Source organism: Ischnura elegans, chromosome 13 (genome assembly GCF_921293095.1).
Source record: "Ischnura elegans chromosome 13, ioIscEleg1.1, whole genome shotgun sequence".
In the NCBI taxonomy this organism is placed as follows: domain Eukaryota; kingdom Metazoa; phylum Arthropoda; class Insecta; order Odonata; family Coenagrionidae; genus Ischnura; species Ischnura elegans.
Window position 1 is genome coordinate 380,654 of NC_060258.1, and position 15,655 is coordinate 396,308.

At 37.8% G+C, this 15,655-nt stretch overlaps 1 protein-coding gene across 1 annotated transcript; it reads left to right on the forward strand.

Annotated features, from left to right (window-relative positions):
* The first annotated feature begins 1,278 nt into the window (after positions 1 to 1,278).
* LOC124170361 (piggyBac transposable element-derived protein 3-like) lies at positions 1,279 to 7,260 on the forward strand. The gene is made up of 3 exons (XM_046549084.1): positions 1,279 to 1,517; positions 1,903 to 3,382; positions 7,220 to 7,260. The coding sequence occupies exons 2-3, from the start codon at positions 1,906 to 1,908 to the stop codon at positions 7,258 to 7,260; spliced, it is 1,518 nt and encodes a 505-aa protein (XP_046405040.1). The 5' UTR covers positions 1,279 to 1,517; positions 1,903 to 1,905.
* Positions 7,261 to 15,655: the final 8,395 nt, after the last annotated feature.

Sequence of the window (15,655 nt, forward strand, 5' to 3'; positions counted from 1 at the left end):
TAGCCAAGCGTAGAAAAGAAAACTTTTTTCAAAAGCCAAAATTCTTCAAATAAGGTTACTCTATTACCCCGACCCTGAGCCCTCAATGGCCTGAAAAATTAGATTGGGGCTGTCGAGGGATGATTTAAAATAACGTCATTACCGTGTGTAGTATATACTTATTTTTCAGGAAGATTTTACAGGATTTGTCTCCTCAACCGAGGGAAAATAGATAAGTCCATTTGTTTTACCCTGGAGTGTAGAGGTCATACTCGTAGAGTGAGGTAACTCATATCCTACGTAGTATGTAACGAGTCAGATATTGATCATCATTTCAGTTTAAACAATAATTTTATCTGTACAAATAAGGGTATCATTTAAAAAAATTTCGGAATATTTTGCTTTTTTGGCCATAGAGCCAACACCATTGCTTTTATTTCTCTGGAGCATTGAAAAAGTTTACAGTGTCTCATACCCACTATCTTCTCTGATCCCCTGAGCGGTGTATAGGTTGTGTCTCATGGAAAATGATTTTTCTGCCCCTTGGATAACCTGATAGCGTTCCCAGGAAAATATCAGGGATCAAATTTTGTCGTGGGAAATTCCCCTGTAAATATGTTTCGAGGCTCTTTAATCTATATTATAGGCTATAATGCAGTTTCCAACTGGCGACGTCGTTCGGCAGAATTGCGTCAGGTTGGCAAAGTGACGTCTCGCGTAACTTGCATCCAGAGATGGCGACGAGGTAGTGGGTGCGATTATTGCGCTGTTGGCAGAGTGAGATAGGGATGATGCGATGTCACGTGACACAACAACCCCATTACGTCTTTACTTAATTGCTACTATACTCTAACCAAAACATCCTCTCAATATTTAATCACGGCTACAATTACCGTTAATGTTAGAATGTGCAATTTTTCGTGAGTGAAAAACAAAAGAAATGTGTTATTGGTATTTAAGTTTCTACAACAATAATAATAATAATATATAATTTGTTGATTGAATAAGTAATATTGTGTACCTGAAGACTTAATAAGAAAATAAAAGAATAAGTACAGCATAAATTACCACGGTAAAGCCATATTAAAGTCTTCACTACCAATTTAAGCTCAACGGGTAAAATTCGTCACCAAAAAACAATATTTACGGATACAAGAAAAGACATTAAAACTATTCAATCGCTATATTCACCTTGAGTGCATAAATGGTCGATCCTTCAGCATCAAATCGTGGAGGATGTTCTGCGGCGAGATATAAGAGTCCTTCCTGCATCAGAAAGGAAAATTAGCTATTAACCCTTTCCGGTCCAGTGAGTCCAAATGGAATCACGTCGCTTTCCTGCTTCGAGCATCAATTCAAATCCCCCGCGGACTCTATTTAGCGTTAGCGGCCGTAGTACATAGTGCCACCACCAGGTTTTATGACTCGCCGTTCAAGAATAAATACGATCTTCAGCTATTGATGAAGATTGCTGCACATGTGCTTGTGAGTATTCTTCGGAGTTCATCGGCGGAGTTTTACATGAATGAAAAACGGAGGTAAGTGCAGTATTTTGACCATAAAAATTAAGAGCTCTTTCGACATTGTTTGACATTGATTATAAGAGATTTTAAGCTTCTGCGAGAGGAAATGTCTTTGTAATTTTATAAAATATAACATGATTCCATTTGGAATCAGTGGCCCAGATGTATGTGTTAAGTTTGACCGAGTTTGCAAAGCATCATTTTACTGAAAGTAAGCTCATTAGTTGAGATCCAACGAAATAGTTGGTATTTTAAATACGAATTAGAATTGACGGAACGTGTTAATTGAATATCTCATGAACGGAATTGTCTAATTGTTTTTTCAGTGTATTTATGTTTAGTAAAGCCACAGGGATTTTGGAAAATAGATTTTATTTTCACCGAATCATTTCCATTTCAGACGATGGCGACATCATTGACGACTAAGGAAATAGTGTACATTTTAGAAGGTGACATCTCTGATATTGACATCTCAGATGATGAAGACATCTCAGAGGAAAACCCGGATTGGCTTTTGAATAGAGAAGCAGTCGGACCTGACGTTATGAATACCGAGGTACAGGGTTTTCCGAACATCCCTGATGTCGGACTTGCTTTTGAAGTAAATAAGTGTAGTGATGATAGTGATGATGATGACATGCCTTTGGCACAACGTTATCCGCATCTAATGAACCAATCGCAGAGAAAAGTAAATAGGTCATTATGGACTTATGAAGACCTAGGTTATGTTGATTCCTCATGTGACTCTCAATTTTCACCACCTCCTGATGAAATTAGCACCCCATTTTCATATTTCAAGCTTTTTGTTGATAATGATATGATAAGTAATATTGTAGAGCAAACTAATCTCTATTCAGTGCAGGAAAAATGCCAAAATGTAAACACTAATGACAAAGAAATACATCAGCTCCTAGGAATTCATATGATTATGAGCATTGTCACAATGCCAAGTTACTCCATGTTCTGGAGTGAAAAGTCGCGATATGGTCAAATTGCAGATGTCATGTCTCGCAATAGATTCAAAACTTTGCGAGGTAATCTACATTTTAATAATAATGACAATATGTTGTCCCGTGATGATCCTGCTTACGATAAACTGTTCAAAATCCGGCCATTTTTAAATGCTCTAAGGAAAAACTTCCTGAAAGTGGAACCGGAAGAGCATAATTCAGTGGATGAATTTATGATTCCTTTGAAAGCTCATACAGCATTGAAGCAGTATATGAAAAGCAAACCACACAAGTGGGGAGTGAAGGTTTTTGCTCGTGCAGGGGTTAGCGGATTTGTGTATGATTTTGAAATTTATCTGGGCAAGCAAACTAATGTAAAAGAATCTGGTCTTGGAATCAGTGGTGATATTGTCATTCGGCTAGCAGAAAATATCCCTAAGCACAAAAATTTCAAATTATATTGTGATAACTGGTTTTCCTCGCCTAAACTATTCTCGCAACTAAGGAAAGATGGTATTTTAGCTGCAGGAACTATCCGTAGAAATAGGCTAGGGCAATGCACTTTGAAAAGTGACAAGGAGTTGAAAAAACAAGGGAGGGGTAGCTTTGATTATAGACTTGAGAAAAGTGAAAATACGTTTGTTTTGAAATGGCTGAACAATAAACCAGTGTATTTAATTTCCAACTTTGTTGGGGCTCATCCTGTGGAAAATGTTCGACGCTGGTCTGTAGCAGAAAAAAGGTACATAGACGTGCCACAGCCAAATATTGTTCGTGCGTACAATAAGCATATGGGAGGAGTCGATAAACAAGATATGCTTCTGGAACTTTACAGAACAAACCTCAAAGGGAAGCGTTATTACCTCAGGGTGATTTTTCACTTCATCGACCTCAGTGTTGTAAATGCTTGGCTGTTATACCGCAGACATTGTGAGCAATTGAAAGAAAAATATATGCCCTTGATTGAGTTCAAATTATCTGTAGCTCATGCATTACTCTACTTTGGTCCCAATATCTCTAATAAGAGAGGAAGACCATCTTCATCACCGAGTGTGGAGGGAAAAGGAGTGGCGAAAAGAACTTTTACACCACGGCCGGTGGCCGATGTTCGATTCGATGGGATTGATCATTGGCCTTTGCATGTAAATACTAAAAATAGATGTAAATTGTGCATAAAAAGTTATACGCGAGTGAAGTGCGAGAAATGCAACTTACCATTGTGCTTCTCCAACGAAAAAAACTGTTTCAAAACTTTTCATGTAAAATGATATATTTGTCCCCTGTATTTCATGTAAAAGGTAATATGTAATCTACATGAAGTTCAAAAATTTGTTTTATTAAATAAATTGATAATTTAACAATGTAATTTGTACATTATTTACAAATTTTATGTTGTTTTAAACCTGTATACTATTTAAATGAAACTTCAGTTAGAACGGAAATCATTGCTTTCAAAAAGGCCACTGATTCCATTTGGAATCAGGTCTGAAATTTTGTATTAATATATATTTGAACGCACTAAAGATTCTCTGCACATATATAACACTTTCAAAGTCATTTTAGTGCAGTAAATAAATTTTTTTGCTGCATATTCATTATTTGGACTGGAAAGGGTTAATTAGTGAGACACTTCCACGGAATGCAATATCCTTTAACCACGCGTTCTTGTGTCATATCATGAACCCCATACACAGAGGGCAGAAGGTAACACTTCAACAAAGGCTAATATCAATGGTATAGATAGATTCCCTTCACAGGAGTGAGAGATTGAGACGATATGTTCCCTTCATATAAAAATTCCCTCCTCATTGCATTAATTCTTATTATTTAATTTACGTGATTGGAAATAATGTATTTCAAATACAGAATGAATACCAACTTAAAGAGTACCTATAGCAATAAAAATGAAAGATAGACAATATTTGCATAACATGTAAAACATTAAAAATATATAACAACAAAGTGATGCGATAGTCACAGCCTCAGTACTTAGTAAGGTTGTTTTTTATTTGTCGGGTCAGAGATAAGGGATTAATATCATTCGGGATAGAATTTATGAGGCAATAGAGCCGGTAGAAAAATATAACGGCGAATTATTTATACTATGGATATTGGTGTGTAGGCGTAGCAGGGAGTCCAAACTGTTGTGGCAGAAAGCTTTTTAGATCGTTATATATACTTGAATAACCTCAATAATCACCTCACTGATCACAATTTCCTATTTCTGGTATTACTGGTTCATGGTAGCCTATACTCTTCGGGGTCTTCCTATTTTGTGAATATTCAAAATTGCATTATGCTGACGTTTGGAAACATACCACATGAAACAATTTTAGTTGGTTATTAAACCGGAACAGATTAGGTAAAAACAGTATACCTGCGGAGGATCTTAGTAAATATTATATGTACGTTTGGTGTATATCCAACTACAATAGGTCACGTTACACTTAGACTCTAAATAGTAAGATTTTACACTTATTTTTACATACACTACATTTTTAGTGCTCCCAGGGTACCTTCAAATCACTTGATTTACAGAAATAACCGCGGATTATGAATATAATGTGACGGATCGGACAGGGGTTGATAAGGTAGTGGTAATATGTAGTTGAGAGGTTGTGATCTTGTTACGTGTGCATGGAGTCACGGTGAATGGTGGCATGTATGGCGCCCCAAGTTAACTGGGGCCGCCAAGAGAGCCACTTTTCCCCATGCCTAAACAGTAATCCACTCTCACCGGGAAACCCCCACCCCTCTACAATAAACACCCCTCCCGAGGGATATAAAAACGCGGTGTGTGCGCGTTTCGGGAGGAAGAACGAATACAGGAAGAAAGGGGACGATTTCGAGAGGAGGAATGTAAACGTGTGAGCACAATAGTCATGATTCTCCCGTGTAAGGCAGTGGAGGGTGTAAGGGCTGGTGGGGTGACACTCCTGAGGGCCGGGTCTGTCGGTCCGAGACTTTTCACATCTTTCGAATGAGAAGGACAGTGGAACGACAAAAATATAGGAGGTCCCTCCACAATGAGAGCCCCACGACGCCTACAGGGAAAGGATAGGAATGGAAAGAGTTGTAGAGGGAAATCCCAACGCAGTCATTCGGGCGTCGCACAGCGGGCGGAAATCGGAAAAAGCCGGACAAAATTATAAAATGACTGTTTTTGAGGTATAAACTTAAAACTTCGTAGGTATACTTAAAAATGATTTAAATTTAAGGAAATGTACTTCATTTGACAAAGTTCCCACCCGTTACTGAGATACAGAGGCTCAAACGTGAGCAAATTTCCATAAAAACGCCCGTCTTCAATTTTCTCTGAAAATCTTCCAAAGTAAGTAGAAGGTGAAGTTATAGGTGGATTCTTGTGGAATAAAAAACCACATAATCTGTTGGCATGGTGTTTTTTCTTCAATTTTCCGTAATATTAAAGAATATCATCGATAAATTCTTACCGTGCAGTTACAAAATAGCGGATACTGTTTTTCGACCAAGTTTTACATTGAGGTAGAGTTTCAAATGGGTTTTCGGCAAAGTCAGGCGAAATAACTTAAATGAGAGCATTTTTTGAAGATTTCTTGAGGTGTTTATGCAGTTATCTTTGAAATAAGTTTGCGTCGCCGGAAATTACATTGATTTTTCGATCGCGCGGCAGGGTTCGTGTCCGCGCGTCGGGGGTTGGATTAGCCGTGACGCGGTAAGATTATTGAAACTGTATGGGTTTTAACGCTCAGCATTCACCGTTTTTATGTTTTCCTTCAAGTCACCGAATCTCAAATGGTCTATGGTGAAGACAGTATGGTGAGGAATTTTAGCCGAGGTGAGTGCACGTTTCATTGAAGTTCATTTTGTTTTCTTTGGATACGATCGAAGACCATGCTCTATTAAAAGCGTTCAAACCTCAAAAAAGTGAGTGGTTCTCCTGGGATTCATACAAAAAGAACTACCTGAAAGATACCAGCTGGAACTCATACCTTCTTTACTCTCCGATCCCTGACCCCCAGGATTCTACTGCGAAAACGGTCGTTTTATGACACCGCGGAGCGGAGCCTTTAACCGTCTTAACGGGGTATTTCCACGGGAACTTCTAGCTTTTTAAAAATCATGTGTGTCATACTCTCAGTTCTAATTTGACGGTTGATTTGTTCTAATTCTAATTATTTCATTTTTCTGTAACTCGCATTATATTTTGGAGAGAGGTAAAGGTCATTATCCATTCACTTTTATGATTTATATTTATATAGCTGAAATTTCATGATCATAAATTCATCCTCAACATCATCAGGGTATTTCGATGATTTTTGAACGTGATAACCCATCGAACAATATATCTTGGTGGATTCCATCAGACAAGTTTTACTCAAATACTCCGGTATTCCCCTCCTCACACCGTGAATATGACGTTGCTTACCGTCAAAATATAAAAATCCTCAATTCATGGTCTTCCATTCATCCAAAACTCTCATCATTGGACCGCAATATTAAAAATGGAATTATATGCAGGTAATTTTTTAGAGATAGTTCATTTTTTTAAATGTTAGGTGATGGCTGCGGACATTTTGAAAATAGGCGATTTAATTCGTGTTTGAACTTAATCAATCAGTCATTAAGTATAGTCTGCGTGACGTGTGGCACTATGTTTAGGTAAATATTCAGTAAAACTTCCGCGGGTGCTTTTTCCGTGTCGACTGGCTGCAACGTTTCTCGACCAATGCTGGTCGCTTTTTCAAGGTATTCTGGTGAATTGGATACTTTTATTCTTGTTCATAGGGAACCGTGTCAGAGAGTGGGATAGGGAGCGGGAGGTTTGAGGAGTAGGTTGTCGAGTGTTCCTACGGATTACGGGTTGCCCAGCACCACTTATTCTATGGCCGGTATCCCGGTTAAAACTGTTCTCCTCTTTTCTACCATGGTAAGGTCGTGTAATACCAAAGGGGCCAACCAGTCGAGAAGGAGCCAGGATGAAGGCTTGCATATCGATAAGGAATTCAGTCAAACGCCAGAGGGTAGATGCTTTATGGGGTGTGCAGGGAAAAGGTGGCTGGATGATGCAGAAGATGACCTCAATACAAATTAGCGTCAGGAAAGGGCAATATCTGGTTTTGAATTGATACAGGTGGAGTAAAATGTCAGCTTCCTATAAAATCTCAGGACTCTAACCTAAGATATAAAAGCAGCCACCGAAAATATTGAATCAATACCCCAGAGTGAAGATGAATATGCCGGAGATAGTGGCAAGATGAATGCTCGGTTAAGCAAGGATCACAAACACAACGAACTAAAGAAGGGTACGGTGAGGATTCAGGACCCAAATATTCGATGCTGATAAGCTTACTCCCACCATAATGACCGATTACAGTGCTACTATCTGACAAAGCGGAACCATATGAAGTCGATATTCAATGCAGCCGCATAACATAATCACTTATAAGAGGGGTTACCCCATTTACCAGCCACAGAAGAGTCAGAGAGGGATATGAAGACATTTCCATTAGATATGGAAAAGACAGTGGGCTACTTTAGCCTCGAATTTGGTGCAAATTAATTCAAGACATTGGTATTTTACATATCAGATTCTGACTCGTGACCCATTTCTAGTGAATGCGGCTGAAAGGTCACAATTGAAGGTATGTACGAAAGGTCCTCTTCCCTGATCAACTAAATTATTTACCATGGTTAATGATCGTTATGTACTGACCAGTGTATACAATTTAAAATACTAAGGTTTCAAAGTAAAATGTAGGAGGTATGCTGGGGGAAACATGCACTCTAATATGTGAAAATAACAAAGAAAGTTGGATAAATTTTCCCGGGTTATGGCCACGTTAGTTCGTTTTAGCGGACTTAACTTAAGCTTTTATCCATGTCATCACCTTGGAAGCCTCCGTACCAATGGAGGTATTTTATGGAATGGAAGTCTGTCTTGTACTATAGTTCAGAACATATACTTCTCCTTTCTTATTTTTGCCTAAGCTTTTTTTTTTATTATAATGTAGAATTATAAACATCTAGACTCACCCATTGGTTGCTGAATGATCAACGCTCTGCTGGGCTTCAGCCTGTGCCCCTTGGTCTCTTGTCAGAATATTTTCATCCATTGCCTCCAAATGGTGCTGATAGCTTTAAATATAAAATCATTTTCGACATAAGATGATTTCTCCTTGATTGCTACAGTTAGTAGCCCAAAAAATTATCAAAATATTTTATAAATGGACATTCAAAAATAGACGTACAGCTGAGTCCTTCAAATAACCACCCATTTGGAATAAAATTCACCCTGTGCGAGAAATTTTTTCATTCAAATCAGGGTCTCAGGTACTAGTCTTTAAAAAATTATAATATTAACCACTGCCGCTTGAGACTTGAAGTTAAACATTTCTTCTTCAGTATTCAGTGGTCTGGTGAAGTCTTGACCCTTCGAGAAACCCGTCAATATTCTCGGGTCCTCTCAGAAAATAAAATATTATATATTTTAATTATCTCTTTTATATACTGAGTATAATTTCACAAAAAGATCATTCAATGCAATGGTATATTTATTCATAACAAATGCATGTTGTAAAAAAATCGATATAGCTAATTTAAGAAATATTATTCATTACTTGCCTAACCAAAATTTACTGATGATCATGATTTTTGATATCTTAGTTATCATGCATAATCATTGGTAAAAGATGTGTAGTGATTCACTGTAGTAGTTCTCATTTTTGTTAATTTAATACTGAATGTCTCGGTTTTATTATGTTACTGACAAAATAAGCACTGGTGTAACCCTTTAAATAAAATAAAATGTATACCTAATTATAAATGGGTAAGGATAGAGGGGCAAGACTTCTCCACACTGGAGTGGACTATAGTCCCATGGGTGACTCTCGCCGCACCGAGAGTCTTGTCGACAACGGCGAGAAATTCAAGTCTCGTCAGGACCACCGAGACGAGACTCTCACAGATCACCATTTAAAACCCTACGTAGGATGCGATACTCTTTTGATGTGAAGTATTGCAATACGACAGAATAATTTGTTTTAAATGTGCTGAGAAAGAGCCATCAATCAAAATATGTACTAGATTGAAACGTTTTATCCATTTCAACCGCCATTCATTCCTAATATGAATTAGTTACTGCAGAAAGTCGTCATTTCCAAGTTGGACGATTTTACTTTTTTTATTTTAGTTGTTGCTAGGTGAAAGACTCGGCGTTTCCTACTGAAAACAAAGCATTTTATAAAAACATATGCTTGGTTTTATTGGCATGCGTGTTTCCTTTTAGTAGGAAGCGTTGCGTCTTGCGCGTAATAAATTAGTTAAAAAAAGATAAATCATCAAACTTGGACATGCTTTTCTGCAGTTAGCGATTGATTGGAGGATTTAAAGGAAAAATAAAAGGTAAGAGAAAAATTAACTCTAGGATTTTAGAAGAAACGTTTAGAGATATTATCATAGATTTCATTTATCCCATTCCATTATCTTGGCTCAACTCTCCTGCCGACAATTTGTGTCTTCTCTGTGGTCTGAGGTGTAGTGTGGAGTCAGTGATTCCCTCGTGTCCCAAATGTGAGCTCTCTGTTAAACGATACAAAGTAGCGTAAGCTGTGAGAAGTGCTCTCATACGTACCGATCATCCTGTCCGTCTGTTTTAGACGCTGAATTATCAGCAATTGAGGACGTTGGGTCTTCTTGCATCAGCGGCTGCTGCTCTCCTGGACACGGGAGTCTAGACATTGGCACTCCTTCCTCCATGTCTTCGATCGACCTCCGGGAAGCAACGGCTGATTTCAGCATGATATTGAACTCCTGGATCGAGTGAAAAGTATTAAAAGTCAATAAGCAGTTAAATAATAATGAAGTAATAAAAGTGAGCAAACAGGAGCTGAAGGGCACTGTAGAATCATTAAAGTTAGTAATCAGTGTGCATTCTACCATGCTTGACCACTTCATTCCGTCTATTGCTTAGTAAACCAAACCATGTATCAAGCATGTGACGACAGTGCTACCATTAAACGCACGTGTGAGAAATCTTGAATCACACCAAAACAGATTACAGTGCAAGGGATAGCAGAAGCACGAATGCGTTGAAAAATCCAAGCTATGGTTGTATTCGTGACTACTGTGCTCGAAGACCGCATGGCTCGTGATCAGGAAAGATTGAGTGAAAATATGTGTATGTGCGATCCTATATGGCTCAGAAGTTTGGACCATTTTAAAAAGTAATCAGAAAAGAATAGTGGCCTTGGCGCCCTGGTGCTGGAGATGAATGCTGAAGACGAAATGGACGCATAGGGTGAGGAATAAGGAGGAAGGAGATTATGTAGAAGAAAGACCACTAGAGATCGTTGTATGCCGAAAAAGAACAAGGCGGATTGGCAACAGAATTAGAAACAGCAGTTAATACGTGGGAAACATATAGGATGGATAAGCCGATGGAAAAGCCTCCTGTGTAAGACACGAGGGCAAATATCAGAGTTATTTCGTGAGAAACATAGCCACCTCCGTCCCGGCGAATTTTATTACATTACATCATATTTTGAATTTTTTCACCGCTTATCATAGTAAAATTTTGCTATTAAAATTGGTTCAGGTCGTACAGTAGGACAAAATCATCATACATATGCGTGATTTACAGAAATCAGTAATGTTGTTTGTTAAAATCTAAGTGAACAGAAATACGTAGATATTTCGCTAGACTGAGGAGAATAATGGATGGGTAATGAATGGAAAAATCTTCAGAGTAGGACATGAGGACAAATATTGGAGTCAGATGAAGAAAGGTTCGGGGAGGAAGAGCTTCAAAGAGGTTGAAAAACTGGCAATTGAAGAGATAGGGAGAAATGATGACCTGCAGTGGGTATAACAAACTTAGGATTGAAATACTATGCAGGGAAATATGCATTCTTAATCATGAGAAGTCGCATTGAAAAAGTATGCATTCCATACATCACATCAACGTGAGAATATGTTTCAGAAAACGCCCCTAATTTTACCTTATTTCTCCGTGACATTTGCATCAATGCTATTCAATTACGCGGGTGGACACTTCTGTAAACCCACTTAAATGATCCCCAGGTAGCACATCCAGAGAAAATGCGGATAATCCCTTGTTGCATTATTGGTGCACTTTTTTCGAACGCGAATTACTGAATAAAGAATATCAACACAGAAAAACTAATTGAAAACTTGTTTTTTACAGTCAAGGTAACTTTTTAACGATTTTATGGTTGATACTTTCAAAACAAAATTATTTCAGTCTTCGGTATGTTTGTAACACGACTGACGCACTGATATGTGGTATCTTTTGCTGATATTAGCGAACCTAACATTGGTAATATTGATGACATATACGGTCGATAGAAATTATTATTTGGTGAATTGAATTGAGTAGGTGCAATTGCAATCAAAGAAAATGTTTTTTTTGACAGAAGAATAATATTCATACAAAGAAATAAAAGATATCAAAATTAATTAGTTGCTTTCATCACAGTTGTGGGCCAATAAATCGCTCTTTGAAAGAAAGATAAAGAAAAACAACATTGATAATCCCTTGAGAGACAATGCTCAATAATTGGTGAAATGTTTGGGCATGTAATGCATTGTTGATGCATTGAAATAAAACATGGAATGCACTCTGCATACATTTCTTTTAACGTCATCGGTAGGCTTCGCGGAGTGACGTCTCAAACATTTTCCTTGGACAAAATATTTAAAGATCACAGCGGTTACGTTTTACAAACAGCTCAGCTGAAAATAGAATTTTACGAGAGTAAACTAGTTAATTCTCTCCACTTACATTTGTATTTAATTTTATTACAGCCGATGGATATCTAACAATTACCGTACAAACGTATACCTTTAAGGATATCCCTACCATCAAATTGGCTTACAGGACACAGAGCTTATACATAAATACAAGTATCGCGGATACGTAAGGATGGGGAAACTGCGATGACAACCATCGGCTAAATATAGTGAATATGGAAGCATTTTTGACTTAAAACTTCATAGCCCAGAGCTGCTTAAGGGAGAATTTAAATTTGAAGATTTTTCATTCTGAAAAGATGAAAACTTTGCACTCAATCATAATTATCGAGGTAGATAAGTATTTCGTCAACAAAATATGCGCCTCAAAATAATATGCAGTATAGCTATTTCCTCAACAGAGCTCAAAATTTATACGTTTTGATATTGATTTGAACATTGGTTCATAATGGTTTAATGTTGTTAATTTTTCAGAGCAAAATTTAGCCACTTAAAAGTATCAGTCGGAGACTGAGTCCAAAAATTGTCAAACTAATTTGGCGTAACTCTGACCATTATAAAAATTATGAAACAGCGTCTCCAGATATTTCGAACCTCCTTGCTCATTGCAAACTATGTCAATAGTTATGGAAGGTCGGCCATTTTTTGCAGTGCTATCAAGTCTGTTGGATCTCATTCCGCCCATGTAATGCGCGAATTTACTCCAGGATAGCATTATCCCGCATGGGGCTACACTGTCAACATGCGTCTCATGCAATATAGGTCAGATTGAATCAGGGATGACGCGGAAAATCAATTAGTAAATCCAGAATCACACTAACAATTCGTAAGTCCCAAATGGTTGATAGCTTAAGCTAGAGTATTTCAAGACCGAAAGAGCGATCAACATTTGAGCTATCATTTCATAAAACACAAGGTCCTCCCCACCTGCTTTTAATCAGTCGTTTACTGCGTCAATTTCCGTATTTACCCCTACCATTCAATCAAAAGACTAGAGTGGCATTATGATCGCTCTTGAAGGCCGTGGATTCGCATTGGCTGCAAACGGTACAAGCGATGGCTCAGTGAGATCAAATTGACGGGGAGGTATTAGAACCTAGATTTAGGCTATCCTTATCGGAACTCATCTGCAGACTAAATTTTAAATGTCTAACGGCAGAAAAATGTCAATAAATTTTTAGAGCCCATGTCCGATTCTTACACGAGATAAGCAGCCTTGAATGTCCGCTTTCAGCTTCGGCCACGCCCAACACACAAGCCGTATTGCCATTGGCTGACGCCACGCGACGTGTGAACAATATGATAGCCTCTTGAGTAATGCTACGAGAATCAGAACACACATTTATCCAGTTGGATAAGTACCCAAACGTTTCTCATAACGGCGGAAATGGGCATTCATAATTTAACGGTTAATACCCTAAATCTTCGACCTTATAAATAAATATACTCTGTATAATCAGTAGTGTGAAGAGGGTGCTACAGTGGTCTAATAATACGAATGATAAATACTCAATTCGTCTACTTGAAGCTAATGCCGGGAAAGTTATGGGAAAGAGTCGCGGGATAAGCTACTTACATCTCAAAGAAAAGAGAAGAATTGTTGTTAGACGCAGATGTACCCGAATCTTGAGAGGCAGAAATCAGGAACTGTATATCGTCTGCATAAACGGCTAAAAAAATTATTTACCAGCTTATGCATTGAATGTATAGCTAGTGCGGGTTTATGAAGACGTTGCTATCTCGCAAATTTTCCCGTGCACCTCTTTGAGGGCATATTCATAGTTATTCCCATTTTAAAATTAATTTTACATCGATAAAGTTATAAAATTGCACATGAATCAACATTTCATTCATTATGTCTGCAGGATGATGCAACGCATTTCTTAGAGTCCCTTACTAAGCTTCGTAGATGAACATAATTAACGTAAGTAACAGTGTTCGGTGACAATTGGTGGAAATTTTTGATCTTCTTGAGAACAAAGAACGAATGATAAACTTCCACATCATTTTATTTTATTTGAAGAAAAACCGACCCAAATATATATGTAACATAAGTGAAACTAAGTAAGGCCGATTTTTGCCTTGATAATGACACTACGTGTCGAAATTGGTTCGGCGCTCATTCAAACTAAATAGCGTGGAATTTTAGCGTTCGTTATTTATACTCTTAGTAGATGAACCCTGGAGCCTGCTACAACTACGCAAATTCCATGTGTTACTACAAGAAAGGTCGTCTTTCCAGGGTTGGAAGCACTACATTCGTAGGCAAAACATATTGCATCAGAAAGGCAAGTGCAATTAAGCAAGAAAAGAATCAAGATGATAAATGTGAGGGATTTTTTCTCATCTCCTATTCCAGAGAGAAATATATTAGAATCGAAAAGAGACAAAACATGACCTACTCCAGCTCAATTCCCCCTCGTAAAAATCTTTCAATCTTTGCCCATGCCAACAACATTGTAAAACACAGAGGATTGCCTTCTTTCAATATTACAAGGGAGCTTTTATATCATCTTAATAGGGAAGTGCACTAATTTTTTTTTATTGCTGAATTTGAAAGTTTAGCCTAAAAAAGAAACATTAGTATAGTCACTTTCATTTCCTGCATCTGGGGTATGCACTTTAAAACGTTTTGAAAGTTTTTAAAATTTCATGTTGCGCTGAAACACAGTGCCTCCATCTTGATTGAGATGTGACGTCACAAGGCAGTAGTCACCAGTGGAGTATCGCTGTATTACGTCGCCTTCTTTAGCGCGGCGATAGTTTCCGGGAATCGGTGGAGTTTGCTTCCTAAAAATGTCGTCTAGTACCGAAAACATGAATTCAAAATAGAATTATAAATGATTTTTTGTTCCAAATTTCATCTCGACGTCGAAACAAAAGCCTGGAGAAGATATTCATTCCCGTGCCTTAAGCACAAGCTATACGGAATAAATGGTTCAAGGCTGCTCCTGACTCTTACCTATCGATGATATTCTGTTTTGAAGTTCATTTGAGGGTATTGTAAGATCAAATTGATATTTATATTATAATAATTTACTTAGTAGGTACCTCAGTCACATCAGAAATTGTGTTAAGTCAAAATATAGCATCTTCCGCGTAGACTTACGTAATTTATAAATTGAAAGTAGTTTGCTTTAAGAATTATGGCGCAACTGTTATTTTACACGACCGGGCAAAATGCGTACTTTGCCCATGATATGTGCATATATGATAACAAACGATTTTTGTTAAAGTTAATCTTTATTTGTCGAAATTAGTACATTTATAGGTGATACAGATATAAAGGTACACAGCAGGTCGCGCGGCGTAATTTGTACTCCACTGGTGACGGGTTCATCTTGCTGATCTAAACAATTAGCTACAATACCACGAACTTTGAAAACTCGCAATATAGGCAGTCAAAGTACATTGTAAGAATACACGTGACCATTCTAGCCCAGAATGTACGTA

Excerpts from the sequence above, each read along its gene's own strand:
- LOC124170361 (XM_046549084.1), top strand. The coding sequence starts at position 1,906 with ATGGCGACATCATTGACGACTAAGGAAATAGTGTACATTTTAGAAGGT. Across the intron at positions 3,383-7,219 it reads GCTGTTATACCGCAGACATT|GGAACCGTGTCAGAGAGTGG; the intron begins GTGAGCAATTGA and ends TCTTGTTCATAG.